This window comes from Dendropsophus ebraccatus, chromosome 3 (genome assembly GCF_027789765.1).
Source record: "Dendropsophus ebraccatus isolate aDenEbr1 chromosome 3, aDenEbr1.pat, whole genome shotgun sequence".
NCBI lineage: Eukaryota > Metazoa > Chordata > Amphibia > Anura > Hylidae > Dendropsophus > Dendropsophus ebraccatus.
Window position 1 is genome coordinate 195,020,605 of NC_091456.1, and position 19,381 is coordinate 195,039,985.

At 49.2% G+C, this 19,381-nt stretch overlaps 2 protein-coding genes across 2 annotated transcripts; both read left to right on the forward strand.

The window, feature by feature from the left end:
- Positions 1-488: 488 nt before the first annotated feature.
- LOC138786837 (oocyte zinc finger protein XlCOF7.2-like) lies at positions 489-12,504 on the forward strand (the record flags this gene model as incomplete). Its single annotated transcript, XM_069963906.1, has 3 exons — positions 489-954; positions 1,379-1,464; positions 12,388-12,504. Coding segments are annotated over exons 1-3 (285 nt in total), but the record flags the coding sequence as incomplete, so codon positions are not given.
- A 2,835-nt stretch (positions 12,505-15,339) lies between these two features.
- Positions 15,340-18,579, forward strand: LOC138786659 (zinc finger protein 268-like). Its single transcript, XM_069963636.1, has 2 exons — positions 15,340-15,394; positions 15,919-18,579. The coding sequence occupies exons 1-2, from the start codon at positions 15,340-15,342 to the stop codon at positions 18,141-18,143; spliced, it is 2,280 nt and encodes a 759-aa protein (XP_069819737.1). The 3' UTR covers positions 18,144-18,579.
- The last annotated feature ends 802 nt before the right edge of the window (positions 18,580-19,381 follow it).

Consider the following 19,381-nt stretch of genomic DNA (forward strand, 5'->3'; position numbering starts at 1 on the left):
ACAGGAAGAAGATGGCCGAGAGGATAATAACCCGCACCCTACACATACTCTTCCTGCTTACTGGGGAGGTGAGGGATTCTGGGAGTGATGTCATCATGACATCATTCTTATCTATAGAATAACAGATGGATAGGACTGGAGAGGTGAGGGATTCTGGGAGTGATGTCATCATGACATCATTCTTATCTATGGAATAACAGATGGATAGGACTGGGGAGGTGAGGGATTCTGGGAGTGATGTCATCATGACATCATTCTTATCTATGGAATAACAGATGGATAGGACTGGGGAGGTGAGGGATTCTGGGAGTGATGTCATCATGACATCATTCTTATCTATGGAATAACAGATGGATAGGACTGGAGAGGTGAGGGATTCTGGGAGTGATGTCATCATGACATCATTCTTATCTATGGAATAACAGATGGATAGGACTGGAGAGGTGAGGGATTCTGGGAGTGATGTCATCATGACATCATTCTTATCTATGGAATAACAGATGGATAGGACTGGAGAGGTGAGGGATTCTGGGAATGGATGGAGTGATAGTAATGTGTCTCTCCATACACAGGATTACACAGTAGTGAAGAAGTCCTCTAGTGGGCGCTGTGGGGCCCCTGGGTGTGAAGGATGGGGAAGAACCCTGAGCCCAATCCCGGGGCCCCTGATACATGAGGAAATGGAGGAAGAGAAGGTCCTAGAAGTCACCAACAAGATGGTGGAGCTGCTGAGTGGAGAGGTGAGACTGTGGCTGCTGGGAATGCTGGGACATTATACAGTAACACCACTGGAGGGGTGGGGGGGATGACTGTGTGATCATTGTGTGTGTCAGGTTCCTATAAGGTGTCAGGACGTGGCGGTCTATTTCTCCATGGAGGAGTGGGAGTATGTAGAAGGACACAAGGATCAGTACAAGGATGTGATGCCGGAGGACCCTGTGCAGTCGCTCTCAGGTAGGTCGGAGCAGTTGCTTCTTCTGATGTATTGCTCTGTTCTGGTTGCTGAGGTGTCAGTCTTGTTATAGTCAGACGTCTCTTTCAGTCTCTTTTGTCTTGTTCTGTGTTTGCTGTTTGTACTATATCTGAGCCATCAGACAGGACTACAACTCCCAGCAGGATTACTTTATCATCGGCTAATGACTGATGGTGAGTTGCTATTTGCTCCTGACATTCGGTGGGCACTTGTATTACTTTTCTGTGAAGCTCATGATTGGTTCCACTATTCTGCCCTAAAATAAGTCCTGGGGGTATCAGAGTAGTATTTGCCATTGTTAGGACCCAGGAAAGACAACTGGTAAAGGTGAAGCCTGATTCTGCAATCTAGTGATCTGTCATTGTCATCAAACACATAACATCAACCTTATTCATCTAATAACAGATGGAAATGGCCGGAGGGGAGAAAGATTCAATGAGCGGAAGATCCTACAACTCACCAACAAGATGATTGAGCTGGTGACTGGAGAGGTGAGGGATTCTGGGAGTGATGTCATCATGACATCATCATAGTTGCCAACATTTGAATTTTTTTTTCAGGGACACTAACATTGACAACAAGGGGTTTGGCTTATTGTGGGTGTGGCCTATAGTGGATGTGGTTTACAGGATGTGGCTTTTCACCAGTGTTTTGGGTTGTTTTCCAGAATTTTCCACTTCCAAATTTACAGTCAGAATAATACAAAAGGATGAGGGGTGTAGTAGTAGTACAGGAATAGATGAGGGGTGTAGTAGTAGTTCAGGTACAGATGAGGGGTGGGGTATAGCTAGTAGTCATGGGGCCTCATAGCAAACAACTGCATGGAGCCCCATGAAAACTTGGTAGCTGGGGCAGACTGGAGGTGATTGCAGCAGACTTGCGGTGTCCCACAACGAGTGATCCTTGTATGGCAAAAGCCTTGTACTCAAAAGTAAGGTGGTGGTGAATATACTTATGAGTTCCGCCACCAGATTTCAGTATTTTATGTATACACACCTCTGATTCTCTGGGGAATAGGACACACACAGAGCAGACATCCCTGCTGAACTTAGCCAGGGCCTGGCTCTGCCAGGATCCCTGTCCGGGAGAGTCAAGTGTGTTAGTGAGTTGGTCCTAGACACGTGTATGGAGAGCTCAGAGACTTTCATTTCTAAAAGTACACCTACAGATACTATGCAGTGTTATACCCCAAAAGGAGAACAAGTCCGAAATCACTCCAGCCCACGCCGTGAACCTCTGTAAACAGTGCAGGGCAGTGTCCTAGGACAGAGGAACTGACCCAGATAGAGCAAAGCTACTGTAACGAAGGTCTACGAACTATCGCATAGCGCAGATAAAACCGGAACACCCTCGGACACTTAGCTTCACCCAGGTAACCTAGTATGGGGCTTGTGTCACCTTGATAGGACGGGTCCACCAACACTGCAGGGCAGAAGGTGGTTAGTGAAACACAGGCACAAGTATACTTCTCTCAATTATTCTTCTCTCAAGGTCCAGCAGAGCACACTACTACCCTGTGTTGGGGCTCTCACGAAAAACCCCTCTTCTCTGCTCAACACTAAGCTAAACAAACACCGCTATTCTACCTCAGCACTTAAAGTATCTCCCAGCACAGATCCAGTGGACACCAGTCTGTACCAAAGAAGTTGTCTATCACCAGTGTATACTGTATTGCCACTGTGACAAGAGCCCAAGGGACCCATCACAACCCGGCAGGTCACTGACCACCGGGGACTAGTACAGCCAGCCACAACTAAAAGCTGGTATACCATCACACCTGTGTGCTGAACCAGCACTGGCGTCACATCTCCATCACCGGCTGAGCTATACTACCAACCACCATAGAGGTGGCGTCACCGCTACCACCTCAGTGCGTGACCGGTAGTACCACACCACAGACTGGGGGTAGCTGGGGCAGACTGGACAGTGACTGGGGCAGACTGGGGGGTAATCAGAGCTGTGTATACAGTATATACCAGTCACAGCTCTGATCACTATTCTCCTCTCACACCAGTGTATATAGCAGGGGTACTCAACAACTTTTAGTGAAGGTCCACTTACCGGGGTCTATTGTCAGGTGAAGGTCCGAGCTGTACATACAGTAAATAGGAAATGTGTTTTGCTACTTTTCACAAACGTTCAACTATTTATATACAGAATTGCTGCTTATTAGCGGGAAAACTGGCATTTTCTCTCTCTCACCAGGCCTTTGATATTAGGTACAAAGGGGGTGACTGCTCTGGTAGTATATAGCCCCCCTGTTGCTCCCCAGTAGTATATAGCCCCCCTGTGAGCTCTCCCCCTGTAGTATATAGCCCCCTGTTGCTCCCCCAGTAGTATATAGCCCCCCTGTAGTATATAGCCCCCTGTGAGCTCCCCCCAGTAGTATATAGGACCCCTGTGAGCTCCCCCCAGTAGTATATAGCACCCTGTGAGGTCCCCCAAGTAGTCTATAGCCCCCTTTTGAGCTCTCCCCAGTAGTATATAGCCCCGTGTGAGCTCCCCCCTGTAGTATATAACCCCCCCTGTACTATAAAGCCCCCTGTGAGCTCCCCTCAGTAGTATATAGCCCCCCCTGTGCTCTCCCCCAGTAGTATATAGCCCCCTGTGAGCTCCCCCCAGTAGTATATAGCCCCCTTTGAGCTCCCCCCAGTAGTATATAGCCCCCCCTGTGCTCTCCCCCTTTAGTATATAGCCCCCTTTGAGCTCCTCCCAGTAGTATATAGCCCCCTGTGCTCTCTCCCCTTTTAGATAGCCCCAGACAAAAAAAACCAACAAACCACAACTCACCTAGCACCTCGTTCCCCGCTGCGGCTGTCTTCCTCTCTTCTCCTGTCGGTCCGGCCCCTGGCTGATACGCGCTCTCTGGGGACGTCCCGGGGATTCCCCAGCAGAGCGCGCATCAGTGACCTCAGTGTGTGCGGCCGGAGGTCTGTGGTGCGCGCTCTGCTGGGGAGTCCCCGAGACGTCCCCAGAGAGCGCATATCAGCCGGGGGCCGGACCGACACTGCCCCCAGCTCCACAGGTGTACTGCAACCTAAGGACAGTACGCCTATGGGGCGGGAGGCAGTGCGGTGGGGAGCGGGACCACCTAACCGCCCCGGGACGGACCGGATCCGGGGCGGTTAGGAGGTCTGACCAGGGGTCCGGACAGCTGGCCTCCGTGGTCCGCCAGTTGAGTACCCCTGGTATATAGCTTTTCCTCCTCCACCATAATCCCCTCATGTGGGCTCCTCACCATTACCTGCTCCCTGCAGCACACGGCCATCTTCATTTCCTTCGGGCTCTTCCAGGAGTGGCGTCCCTGCCAGGACCTGTAGCTGAGAGGAGAGAGCGCCATCTAGTGGCTGCAGGCGGAATATACAGACTCCAACCAATACTGACAGCTGGACTTTACTTCTTACTAAGGCTGCATTCCCACGTTCGTGATCCTGATGGATCACGGACGTGGAATGCATGTACCGGAGTCCCCCCGCGCCCGGACAGCATCTGTAATTAGATGCTGGGAGCGGGGGAGACTGTATTCATAAGCGCCGCGCTGTAGTAACAGCACCGCACGGCTGATTCATTACAGCGTGGCGCTTATGAATACAGTCTCCCCCGCTCCCAGCATCTAATTACAGATGCTGTCCGGGCGCGGGGGGACTCCGGTACATGCATTCCACGTCCGTGATCCGTCAGGATCACGGAACGTGGGAATGCAGCCTTAGGCTTATAGTTTGCATTGGGGGCAGGGCTTGCCAGTACATAAATATACCGGGACTTCCCTGACAAATCCCGGACAGTCCTGGCAAAATTGGGACTGTTGCCAATTATGCATCATTCCTATCTATGGATTTAGGGGAGTAGCGAGGAGGGGTCAGGTGGGCCAGCTGCCCCGGGCGCAAGGCTGAGGGGGGGGGGCAGACCCCTGCACACACAGCCCTTTGTCATTTTCAAAGCTACTGATGCTGTGTGTGCAGGAAGGCTGTGGTGTAGTATGGGGTGCTGCTCTGTGCTCCCTGCAGGCATCAGGCAGGCATCAGGGCAGTATCGGACACAGGCAGCAATAGGGACCCTTACAACTTCCCACCTATCAGTGAGAGCAGGGGCCGTCGCCATCAGCCTCTGCAGGGCAGCAGGTATATACACAGGAAGCAGCAGGGGCGGGGCATAGCGGCAGCATGTCCTCATCAGGTAGGTGCAACATCTCCCCCCTTAGTTCTTATGTATATATACCCTAGCTGCTGGTGCTCTGTGCAGCCAGGGTATATATACAGCAGTAGCTGTAATGGCAGATCACTGTGCACAGCGTTCTGCCATTACAGAGGCTAGGCTGAGAGCATGGGCGCCTGTCACATCCATCACTAAGCACAGAGCCCAAAGTGAGCCCTGTGCCTAGTGGTGGCTGTATACAGGTATATACAGGAAGCTGCCCTCCTGCTCTATGAGATCCAGGGAGCAGAGACCTAAAGAAGAGCAGCAGGAGGGAAGACATGACCCCCCCCCCCCCCCTCCCCAATCCTCTGTATAGTACTGCTATAATATCCTGCAGGCTGTAGATTACTATACAGTGTGATCTGCCCCCACAATCCTCTGTATAGTACTGCTATAATATCCTGCAGGCTGTACATTACTATACCGTGTGATCTGCCCCCACAATCCTCTGTATAGTACTGCTATAATATCCTGCAGGCTATAGATTACTATACAGTGTGATCTGCCCCCACAATCCTCTGTATAGTACTGCTATAATGTCCTGCAGGCTATAGATTACTATACCGTGTGATCTGCCCCCCACAATCCTCTGTATAGTACTGCTATAATATCCTGCAGGCTATAGATTACTATACAGTGTGATCTGCCCCCCCCCCCCCCCCCCCCACAATCCTCTGTATAGTACTGCTATAATGTCCTGAAGGCTATAGATTACTATACAGTGTGATCTGCCCCCACAATCCTCTGTATAGTACTGCTATAATATCCTGCAGGCTGTACATTACTATACCGTGTGTTCTCCCCCCCCCCCAGCAATCCTCTGTATAGTACTGCTATAATGTCCTGCAGGCTGTACATTACTATACCGTGTGATCTGCCCCCACAATCCTCTGTATAGTACTGCTATAATGTCCTGCAGGCTATAGATTACTATACCGTGTGATCTGCCCCCACAATCCTCTGTATAGTACTGCTATAATATCCTGCAGGCTGTACATTACTATACCGTGTGTTCTCCCCCCCCCCCCAGCAATCCTCTGTATAGTACTGCAAAAATGTCCTGCAGGCTGTAGATCACTATACATCACATACAGAGGGTTGCTGGGATCAGGCACATCTTGTCCTCCCAGTTCAATCAGTTTTTGTAAAAGTGAATAAATTTATGGAGGGGGGGGGGGTGAGACTAAAAAATGTTGTTTTTTTTATTCTCCTCACTGCTGCTTTGCAAATTTTGTGCAGTTTCACTTACAGTATACACCAGGGGTGTCAAACTTACATACACAGTGGGCCCAAAATGAAAAACTTGGACAAAGTTGAATTTATAGAAAGGTGCAAGCAGCGTTCCTGGCACTTATAGAGCAGCCTGCAGCGTTCCTGGCACTTATAGAGCAGCATGCAGCGTTCCTGGCACTTATAGAGCAGCCTGCAGCGTTCCTGGCACTTATAGAGCAGCCTGCAGCGTTCCTGGCACTTATAGAGCAGCATGCAGCGTCCCTGGCACTGTCAGAGCGGTGGGCGTCACACAGCGCTTTTCACTTTGATAAATTATATAGGAAATCCCCACAATAGTGTCCCATATATTCAGAGGGTGTAGTATGTAGCAGCATTGTACAGTATTTAGGAGGTATAGTGTATGGCTGCATTATATTCACTGGATGCAGTATATGGCAGCATTATATTTAAGAGGTAGAGTGTTTGTGCTGTGTTGGTGACAGTACTGATCTGACATGAGGTGAGAATAAAGTTGTTGAGGCTGCTGACTGCGATGGGGAGAACCCACTGGGAGTAGTAGTAGTCAGCGGTGGTCTGTAATGCCTGGGTAGCCAGTTGTCAGGTCACGGTATAGGCACGAGGGGAGCTGACTAACCGACAGGGACCTGACCACACGGGGCCCCACCAATTCTTCGTTGTCCCTAGTCAAGGCACCAATAACTAGACCAATGCCAGGGTTCAGAAACAACGGTAGTTGTGCATTTATTATAACGGTGGTAGTCAATAGCAACAGTCTCTCTGGATGCAACCAGGATTAAGGCAAACTTGACTATAACGAAGAAATGGGTGATGCTGCAATAGGCTGTGGTGATAGCGTTCCTTTGAGCAAGAGGAAACTGACTGATTGGAGACTGTCCCGGAGAATGATACTGGGCGGAATAGACTGAACTGCATACTTGCTGTTGATGAGGATAGATGATGAGAGGAGTAGCGACTGAAGAACGGAACCCAGATCTTTGCTGAAGATGAGAATCTTGGAGAATCTTGAAAATGAGGAGGGTCCCGACTGGACCGGAGTACTTCTGGACAGCACTGCAGCGAGTACCGCAGGGTTGCAGCCTTGTACCACAGGAGCAGCAGAGCACACGTCCTTCTCCCCTGAAGGTGGAGAGAAGACCCCTGAGGAGCAGCAGAGAAACACAGCCTTCCCTCTTGAAGGTAGAGGGAGGACTACACAACCTTCTCCCTTGAGGGTAGAGAAAAGACTACTGAGGTAGACAGGAAGTGACCAATCTAACCCCAGCCAAAGCTCGACGGCTTTTGGGGTTACTATGGCAGCCAGGGAATCACGTGACACTAGGCCCATTGCATTATCACACGATTGAACATCAGGTAAATGAACAGACACAGCAGAATAGGTGAAATAACAGACTTGAATACTGAGGGGGATGACATAACATAACCAGTTTGCAGTGGCATTATCTTTCCAGAACAGGAATAATTTGGAGACATACAAATAAGAGCAAATACTCTGTTCTGGGACACTGCATACCTCCCCACTAAGAATGAGCCGACCTTGGCGAATCAGAAGTTGAGGTATATCTGTGACCAAGACAATGAGACGAGGAAGGAATATGGGTGTGAGTATGTGCGTGTTTCCCACGCTCAAGGCACAGGTGAGAGGAGAAATGTGAAGAGAGAGAAAAACCCTAGTGGCAGGACTTCACCTAGAGGAGCCTAACGTACTCTGGCGACCAGGTAGCTAGTGTGTGTACCATCTGACATGGAAGTCAGGACTACTCAACTGCTGGCGGGTGACCCTCAAGTTCCAGACAGTTCGGACAGTAGGTTTTCAATGAAACAGGTTACCCTACTGGAAAAGAACACGTGAAGACCTGTGTTATACCTTGGGTGTGTTGACAAATGTGTGTATGGAGTGATTTGGACACCTGAAAAAAAGAGAGAACAAAATAATAAAGGCAAGCATACATTGGGGCCACTTACATACCGGTCAAGACAAACTTGCTTCTTACTCAGAGGAGAAGGAAAAATATATGACTGATATGAAAATAAACTCTAGTTACTGAAGTGCAATACTAGAGTGCAATAATCAACCTTTATAACCACATACTCTCTTGAAAGTGCTTTTAGAAAAACTAAAAAGTGTCTGTCTTGAATGAGTCTCTTTTGGCAATTAGAACCATCGTCCATGAAAAGGCTCTGAGAACAGGCACTGAAGAACTGTACGGTAACTGAGCGTCCTTTCAGCTCATGGCTGGGTAGTGTAAAATAAAGCTTGGTCTGGAGGAGCAGGTACGACCCTTAAACGTTGCAGATGAAACTTTGGCAGCACACAAACAAAAGTTAGAATGGCCACCTTGGCCTAGCTTCTTAGTGAAGCCTAGTGGGAGGGTGCAGGAGGATCGCCGGTGGACTTCTGCTTCTTTCCCCAGGGATAGTAGTAGCGTGAGGGTGCTGGAGCAGGAGCATCATTAGACGCAGTGGTGACCACAATGCTGGTCGTCACTGTGGTGATAGAAGAGATGATGGGGGCACCATGGTAGGTGACTGACGTGGTGGAAGAAGCGGCTTTAGCCACGGCAGTGGGAGCAGTGGAGCTGGTTGCTGTAGTAGTTGAGCCCAGGGTTTTGGAAGTAGCAGTGAGGGAACCCAGAGGTTTGAAATCCAGCCAGTCCTCATCCCATTGCTCTGAGAGGGACGGCAGGAAGAGCCGTTGCAATGGATTCCTAGGCCTAGTCACAGCTGCAGCCCAGGGACCCTTTGGGGACCCCACCAGGGTGTATTCCACGACTTCCCCACAGGTGAGGTTGTTTAAATAGGCCCGGCTGGTGCTCCCTCATCACAGCCCGTCGGTTGACAAGCACCAGCAACCCGGTGTAAGAATCCATAATCAGGCCATACCCTCGTCCTTTGTCGAATTTGGTGACAGTCCCTCTTCTCTCCAGAGGGACTGCATCGGGCCTGGGTCTCTAACTTGCGGATACACAGTCGCTCGGACGCAGCGTTAGATTCCAGATACGGGGTATATGGATGACCCCATAGTTGAGCGTTATCAGGATAGGGTACTGATGGAGGTGGTTCCGGCGCTAGGCCGGCTTTGGCAGACGAGATGTCACTGGCAGTAGTGGCTGCTGTGGACTGCCAGATGGTAGTGGAGGCCGCAGGCGCGGTAGTAGCCATAGCGGGCGCAGCTTTAGTGGCGGGTGGAGAGAGAGCCTGCTGGATATCTTCCACTATCTGCATAACTTTGGGCTCCCGGTTGAACATCCATTGTGACAGAGGAGGGGAGTTACGCCCAGGAGGACACCATAGGCCCGGATCTATTGGGCCCTTAAGGAAAGTCGTCCTCGGAGGAGAGGGATGGCCCCGTGGATAAGGTATACCTCGAGGAGTCAGAGTGATCGGGACTCGGGGAGCTGCTGAGGTCGTACGAGATCTTCTCACCTACGCCAGCGGAGCTCTGAGTAGAGGCCCGGCTTTGGTCCTCGCCTTCGGATCGGACGGATCCCCAGCTGTTGACACTGTCGGACGGGAGTGGAGCTAGCAGGAACGCTGGATCAAGCGCTGGCAGAGACACTGGAAACTCTGGTAGCACAGGAACAGCTGCGGGCAGGTATGCGCTCCTCACAGGTCGCCATCTTGCTGCGCACTGGCGGGCTTTTCAGGAGCCCGGAGGAAGAGCGCGAGGACGGGAAGCTCGATTCTACAATCTGCCCAGCAACTGTGACGTCAGCAGGCTTGGGTAGCCAATCAGGAGAGACAGCAGCAAAGTCTATGGCGCCTGGTGGTTCCCGCACTTTGGCGGCACTGCAGTTAACCCCTTCCTCTCTGGGGCATGGAGCAGCAAATATTTCCCAGGCAGTAGGCCCCAATAAAGAACGATAGGCAGATTCACCCCTGAGGAGGACACGGGGCATATCCAAAACTCCCATGATAATGCAGAAAACTGTCCACTTGAACAACACCACCTTAGACAAAGTCTTTTTGGGAGTTGGGGTGCACTTTTAGGGGTATTGGAAGTTGGCACAACGTAGTCTGTATACTGTTCGTGATGCCACTTTTGCGATGGGGAGAACCCGCTGGGAGTAGTAGTAGTCAGCGGTGGTCGGTAATGCATGGGTAGCTAGTTGTCAGATGTTAGGTCACGGTATTGGCACGAGGGGAGCTGACTAACCCAAAGGGACCTGACCACGCGGGGCCCCACTGATTCTTTGTTGTCCCTAGTCAAGGCACCAATAACTAGACCAATGCCAGGGTTCAGAAACAACGGTAGTTGTGCGTTTATTATAACGGTGGTAGTCAATAGCAACAGTCTCTCTGGATGCAACCAGGATTAAGGCAGACTTGAATATAACGAAGAAATGGGTGATGCTGCAGTAGGCTGTGGTGATAACGTTACTTTGAGCAAGAGGAAACTGACTGATGGGAGTAGTAGTCCCGGAGAATGATACTGGGTAGGGATGGTCCGAACACGCCGAAGTTCGGGTTCGGCTGAACCCAAACGATCGGCATCGGATTCCCGCTTTCTGCCAGCTCCGTGCAGAGGGCGGATACAGCAGGAGGATCGCCTGGAAAACTGGTATACAGCCTATAGCTATGGCTGTATCCCAGTTTTCCAGGCGTTCCTCCCGCTGGATCTGCCCGCTGCACGGAGTGGGCGGACAGCGGTAATCGTTACGGAGGGTTCGGGTTCGTCCAAACCAGGTTCGGACCATCCCTAATACTGGGCGGACTAGACTAAACTGAATACTTGCTGTTGATGAGGATAGATGATGAGAGGAGTAGTGACTGAAGAACGGAACCCAGATCTTTGCTGAAGATGAGAATCTTGAAAATGAGGAGGGTCCTGACTGGACCGGAGTACTTCTGGACAGCACTGGAGCGAGTACCGCAGGGTTGTAGCCTTGTATCACAGGAGCAGCAGAGCACACGTCCTTCTCCCCTGAAGGTGGAGAGAAGACCCCTGAGGAGCAGCAGAGAAACACAGCCTTCCCTCTTGAAGGTAGAGGAAGGACTACATGGCAGGAATTGACCAATCTAACCCCAGCCAAAGCTCGACGGCTATTGGGGTTACTATAGCAGCCGGGCAAAGTCACTTGACACCAGGAAGAGGCGTGGGGGGGGGGGGGAGGGGGGAGGGGCGCCAACCTGAGTCTTTGCCCCGAGTGCTGAAAAAGGCTAGCTACACCTCTGCGTGGAATAACAGATGGATAGGACTGGAGAGGTGAGGGATTCTGGGAGTGATGTCATCATGACATCATTCTTATCTATGGAATAACAGATGGATAGGACTGGAGAGGTGAGGGATTCTGGGAGTGATGTCATCATGACATCATTATCTATGGAATAACAGATGGATAGGACTGGAGAGGTGAGGGATTCTGGGAGTGATGTCATCATGACATCATTCTTATCTATGGAATAACAGATGGATAGGACTGGGGAGGTGAGGGATTCTGGGAGTGATGTCATCATGACATCATTCTTATCTATGGAATAACAGATGGATAGGACTGGAGAGGTGAGGGATTCTGGGAGTGATGTCATCATGACCTCATTCTTATCTATGGAATAACAGATGGATAGGACTGGAGAGGTGAGGGATTCTGGGAGTGATGTCATCATGACATCATTCTTATCTATGGAATAACAGATGGATAGGACTGGGGAGGTGAGGGATTCTGGGAATGGATGGAGTGATAGTAATGTGTCTCTCCATACACAGGATTACACAGTAGTGAAGAAGTCCTCTAGTGGGCGCTGTGGGGCCCCTGGGTGTGAAGGATGGGGAAGAACCCTGAGCCCAATCCCGGGGCCCCTGATACATGAGGAAATGGAGGAAGAGAAGATCCTAGAAGTCACCAACAAGATGGTGGAGCTGCTGAGTGGAGAGGTGACTGTGGCTGCTGGGAATGCTGGGACATTATACAGTAACACCACTGGAGGGGTGGGGGGAATGACTGTGTGATCATTGTGTGTTTTAGGTTCCTATAAGGTGTCAGGACGCGGCGGTCTATTTCTCCATGGAGGAGTGGGAGTATGTAGAAGGACACAAGGATCAGTACAAGGATGTGATGCTGGAGGATCAGCAGCCCCTCCCATCAGCAGGTAATAGACAGGACTATATACACACCTCCTCTCTGTATTATGTTCTGGGGTACCGTGTGTGGCGGTATTGTACACAGAGGGTACCGTGTGTGGCGGTATTGTACACAGAGGGTACCGTGTGTGGCGGTATTGTACACAGAGGGTACCGTGTGTGGCGGTATTGTACACAGAGGGTACCGTGTGTGGCGGTATTGTACACAGAGGGTACCGTGTGTGGCGGTATTGTACACAGAGGGTACCGTGTGTGGCGGTATTGTACACAGAGGGTACCGTGTGTGGCGGTATTGTACACAGAGGGTACCGTGTGTGGCGGTATTGTACACAGAGGGTACCGTGTGTGGCGGTATTGTACACAGAGGGTACCGTGTGTGGCGGTATTGTACACAGAGGGTACCGTGTGTGGCGGTATTGTACACAGAGGGTACCGTGTGTGGCGGTATTGTACACAGAGGGTACCGTGTGTGGCGGTATTGTACACAGAGGGTACCGTGTGTGGCGGTATTGTACACAGAGGGTACCGTGTGTGGCGGTATTGTACACAGAGGGTACCGTGTGTGGCGGTATTGTACACAGAGGGTACCGTGTGTGGCGGTATTGTACACAGAGGGTACCGTGTGTGGCGGTATTGTACACAGAGGGTACCGTGTGTGGCGGTATTGTACACAGAGGGTACCGTGTGTGGCGGTATTGTACACAGAGGGTACCGTGTGTGGCGGTATTGTACACAGAGGGTACCGTGTGTGGCGGTATTGTACACAGAGGGTACCGTGTGTGGCGGTATTGTACACAGAGGGTACCGTGTGTGGCGGTATTGTACACAGAGGGTACCGTGTGTGGCGGTATTGTACACAGAGGGTACCGTGTGTGGCGGTATTGTACACAGAGGGTACCGTGTGTGGCGGTATTGTACACAGAGGGTACCGTGTGTGGCGGTATTGTACACAGAGGGTACCGTGTGTGGCGGTATTGTACACAGAGGGTACCGTGTGTGGCGGTATTGTACACAGAGGGTACCGTGTGTGGCGGTATTGTACACAGAGGGTACCGTGTGTGGCGGTATTGTACACAGAGGGTACCGTGTGTGGCGGTATTGTACACAGAGGGTACCGTGTGTGGCGGTATTGTACACAGAGGGTACCGTGTGTGGCGGTATTGTACACAGAGGGTACCGTGTGTGGCGGTATTGTACACAGAGGGTACCGTGTGTGGCGGTATTGTACACAGAGGGTACCGTGTGTGGCGGTATTGTACACAGAGGGTACCGTGTGTGGCGGTATTGTACACAGAGGGTACCGTGTGTGGCGGTATTGTACACAGAGGGTACCGTGTGTGGCGGTATTGTACACAGAGGGTACCGTGTGTGGCGGTATTGTACACAGAGGGTACCGTGTGTGGCGGTATTGTACACAGAGGGTACCGTGTGTGGCGGTATTGTACACAGAGGGTACCGTGTGTGGCGGTATTGTACACAGAGGGTACCGTGTGTGGCGGTATTGTACACAGAGGGTACCGTGTGTGGCGGTATTGTACACAGAGGGTACCGTGTGTGGCGGTATTGTACACAGAGGGTACCGTGTGTGGCGGTATTGTACACAGAGGGTACCGTGTGTGGCGGTATTGTACACAGAGGGTACCGTGTGTGGCGGTATTGTACACAGAGGGTACCGTGTGTGGCGGTATTGTACACAGAGGGTACCGTGTGTGGCGGTATTGTACACAGAGGGTACCGTGTGTGGCGGTATTGTACACAGAGGGTACCGTGTGTGGCGGTATTGTACACAGAGGGTACCGTGTGTGGCGGTATTGTACACAGAGGGTACCGTGTGTGGCGGTATTGTACACAGAGGGTACCGTGTGTGGCGGTATTGTACACAGAGGGTACCGTGTGTGGCGGTATTGTACACAGAGGGTACCGTGTGTGGCGGTATTGTACACAGAGGGTACCGTGTGTGGCGGTATTGTACACAGAGGGTACCGTGTGTGGCGGTATTGTACACAGAGGGTACCGTGTGTGGCGGTATTGTACACAGAGGGTACCGTGTGTGGCGGTATTGTACACAGAGGGTACCGTGTGTGGCGGTATTGTACACAGAGGGTACCGTGTGTGGCGGTATTGTACACAGAGGGTACCGTGTGTGGCGGTATTGTACACAGAGGGTACCGTGTGTGGCGGTATTGTACACAGAGGGTACCGTGTGTGGCGGTATTGTACACAGAGGGTACCGTGTGTGGCGGTATTGTACACAGAGGGTACCGTGTGTGGCGGTATTGTACACAGAGGGTACCGTGTGTGGCGGTATTGTACACAGAGGGTACCGTGTGTGGCGGTATTGTACACAGAGGGTACCGTGTGTGGCGGTATTGTACACAGAGGGTACCGTGTGTGGCGGTATTGTACACAGAGGGTACCGTGTGTGGCGGTATTGTACACAGAGGGTACCGTGTGTGGCGGTATTGTACACAGAGGGTACCGTGTGTGGCGGTATTGTACACAGAGGGTACCGTGTGTGGCGGTATTGTACACAGAGGGTACCGTGTGTGGCGGTATTGTACACAGAGGGTACCGTGTGTGGCGGTATTGTACACAGAGGGTACCGTGTGTGGCGGTATTGTACACAGAGGGTACCGTGTGTGGCGGTATTGTACACAGAGGGTACCGTGTGTGGCGGTATTGTACACAGAGGGTACCGTGTGTGGCGGTATTGTACACAGAGGGTACCGTGTGTGGCGGTATTTGCCTTGCTGGGGAACGCCCCCTGGGCACTGGAACCTCACTAGTAACAGGCTTATATCTCAGCACTGGAAGCGACTATAGAAATCAGCCTGAGATGATCGGCTTTGGAGCGATCTCTGATGATTATCGTCTGGTGTCGGCTGCAGATAGTAACCAGCACCCACCGGGCACGGTGCAGGATCGGCTCCTGAACACCATAGATTTACATTGGAGCCTGTACCATGCAGAGATACACAGATTGCAGCAGGGAGAGAAGCACAAAGCCAGGCGCTTCTCTCTGATATATCTAGAGACTGGGGGGTCAGGACCAGACCAGTCCGGACTTATACCATCTGTAAAGCTAGGTTCACACTGCGTTTTCAGCATACGTTTAACGGATCCGATTTTTTTAACGGACAAAAAGTAGTGTCAGCAACGTTCTTTTGTCCGGCAAAAAAAACAGATTTGTTTTGATTCCTTTTTTTTTTTATAATGGAAGTCAATGGAAAAACGGATCAAAACGGATGCACACAAATGAATCCGTTTTTCATCAGTTTTTTTGCAATAAACGGATGAAAAAAATGAATTGCAAAAACGCAGTGTGAACCTAGCCTTACATGTCATACATTCTTATAATGTCCGGTACACTGTAATGTTATTTTACACCAAAATAATATGTGATTCTTCTTGGCAGATGAGTGTACCCGGAGATCAGAGGGACATCAGATATCTCCAGATATTACAGCAGATGGTCAGATCACACAAGATACATATGAAGAACAGTCCATTGTTACACATAAGAGAACTCGTACAGGGGAGAAGAAATTTTCGTGTTCAGAATGTGAGAAATGTTTTAACCGCAAAGCAAAGCTTGTTATACATATGAGAACTCATACAGGGGAGAAGCCATTTTCATGTTCAGAATGTGAGAAATGTTTTAAAAGCAAATCAACGCTCATTGAACATATAAGAACTCATACAGGGGAGAAGCCATTTCTGTGTTCAGAATGTGAGAAATGTTTTAAAAGCAAATCAGAGCTTGTTAAACATATGAAAACTCACACAGAGGAAAAGCCATTTTCATGTTCAGAGTGTGAGAAATGTTTTAAAAGAAAACCAGAGCTTGTTAAACATATGAAAACTCACACAGGGGAAAAGCCATTTTCATGTTCAGAATGTGAGAAATGTTTTAAATGCAAATCAAATCTTGTTGAACATATGAGGATTCACACAGGGGAAATGCCATTTTCATGTTCAGAGTGTGAGAAATCTTTTAAACGCAATTCACAGTTTGTTGAACATATGAGAACTCATAAAAGGGAGAAGCCATTTTCATGTTCTGAATGTGAAAAATGTTTTAAATGCAAATCAGAGCTTGTTGAACATATGAAAACTCATACAGGGGAGAAGACATTTTCATGTTCAGAATGTCAGAAATGTTTTCAAGTCAAATCAAACCTTGTTATACATTTGAGAATTCACACAGGGGAGAAGCCATTTTCATGTTCAGAATGTCAGAAATGTTTTAAAAGCAAAATAGAGCTTGTGAGACATATGAGGACCCACACAGGGGAAAAGCCATTTTCATGTTCAGAGTGTGAGAAATCTTTTCAAGGCAAATCAAAGCTTGTTGAACATATGAGGACTCACACAGGGGAAAGGCCATTTTCATGTTCAGAGTGTGAGAAATGTTTTAAAAGCAAATCAGAGCTTGTTCAACATTTAAGGATTCACATAGGGGAAAGGCCGTTTTCATGTTCAGAGTGTGAGAAATGTTTTAAACGCAAATCAGACCTTTTTGATCATATGAGAACTCATACAGGGGTGAAGCCATTTTCATGTTCAGAATGTGAGAAATGTTTTAAAACCAAATCAAAGCTTGTTAGACATATGAAAACTCACACAGGGGATAAGCCATGTTCATGTTCAGAATGTGAGAAAAGTTTTAAAACCAAATCACAGCTTGTTATGCATATGAGAACTCACACAGGGGAGAAGCCATTTCCATGTTCAGAGTGTGAGAAATGTTTTAAATGCAAGTCAAATCTTGCTATACATTTAATGACTCACACAGGGGAAAAGCCATTTTCATGTTCAGAGTGTGAGAAATGTTTTAAAAGCAAATCAGACCTTGTTATACATATGAGAACTCACACAGGGGAAAAGCCATTTTCATGTTCAGAGTGTGAGAAATGTTTTAAACACAAATCAGACCTTTTTGAACATAGGAGAACACATACAGGGGAGAAGCCATTTTCATGTTCAGAATGTAAGAAATGTTTTAAAACCAAATCAGAGCTTGTTATTCATAACAGAACTCATACAGGTGAGAAGCCATTTTCATGTTCAGAATGTGAGAAATGTTTTAAAACCAAATCAGAGCTTTTTATACATATGAGAACTCATACAGGGGAGAAGCCATTTTCATGTTCAGAGTGTGAGAAATGTTTTAAAACCAAATCAGAGCTTGTTATACATATGAGAACTCACACAGGGGAAAAACCATTTTCATGTTCAGAGTGTGACACATGTTTTAAATGCAAATCAGAGCTTGTTAGACATATGAGAACTCACACAGAGGAAAAGCCGTTTTCATGTTCAGAGTGTGAGAAATGTTTTAAATGCAAATCAAACCTTCTTATACATATGAGAACTCACACAGGGGAAAAGCCATTTTCATGTTCAGAGTGTGAGAAATGTTTTTATCAGAAATCAGAGCTTGTTTTCCATCAGAGATATCACACAGGAGAGAAGCCATTCTCATGTCTAGAATGTGGGAAAAAATTTATTAAGAAATCATGTCTTGTCAGCCATCAAAGAACTCACACAGGAGAGAAGCCATTTTCTTGTTCAGAATGTGGGGAATGTTTTTCTCGGAAATCAATCCTTACACGACATGAAAGAATTCACACAGGCTAGAAGCCTTATTCATGTTCAGAATGTGGAAATTTTTTTTACTGTGAAATAGTTTTTTCATAAACATGAGAAAAGTCACACAGAGGTGCGGAGTTGAGAGTCCATTTTGTCTGTGTTGCTTCCTTTTATACTTTCTCCATGGAATGTGTACATGCTTGGTGTAATGTTCTGCAGATAGCTGCGGGGGAGGAGGCCCCCGCTCTGTCACCATGTGTTATGGAGCTTGTTCTTTTATACTTATGTTACTGAAATAGCTTAGCTGCAAGTTCTGGGAGTTTTGCCGATAGATAACGGCCAGGACGGCTAGAGACGGACACCACCACTGCTCCAGGCCTTGGGATATGTAACACATCTGGTTCCGCTCCTGACTTGTAACCTTCATGATAAGATATAAAAGAAGGAACGTTCCTATAATAAACAGAAGCAGCTTGAGCACGGACTTGGCCTCATGTGTCTGGTTGATACTCGCGCACAGACTGCAGCTGTCACCCAACTTTTACAATCAGACAGCCCCCAGGTATAGCTGAGAGACTTTCATTTAAGGTCTCACCCTAACAGTAGCTGGAGCCTGAACGTGGGACGTGGCCTCTACACCTCAACCCAATGCTGCCCCCCCTGGAGCACGAAGGCGACCCGAGAAGGAACGCACAGACCTCTTGTGATAACAGTGCTGGCACGGTAGCTTCAGCTTCTTACACTGCTCGGTGCCTTCCGCTTGGGTTTCCTTTTGGGAGGACGCTAGAGGACTACTAGGAAGGGAGGAGAAATAAAGGAGCCGGGTGGAGATGGGTAAGGTGCAGAGGAGACGGGGAAGGGAAGAAAGGAAATCATTGGGATGGACCTCCAAACAGATGGGATGTCAGCGTGTAGGAGAGAATAAGGTTACAGGGTGTAGAAAGATGTTGCAAACTCTGGGAATGTCGGGAGAAGATGCCCCCAAACCTGGGATTGGGTTAGAGAGGACAAGGGATGGGATAGCATGGCCTCAGCCTGGGAACATGTAGTCCAACAGATGGAGAGAGAAGGTGATTGGGAATATAACCCTGAAGATGGAAGCATGTAGTGAATTGAAATAGGGGAATGGTGCAAAGAAATACAGAGCAATGGGTCTGCCCCCTCCCCGATGTTGTATAATAAGATAAAGAGACAGTAGAGAATTTTGGAGGGAGGATGTGTGTGGTGCGCGCTCGACCGGTCACTTGCTAGTTGGTGCTGTGTGACGCTACTACTGTGGTGGTTGG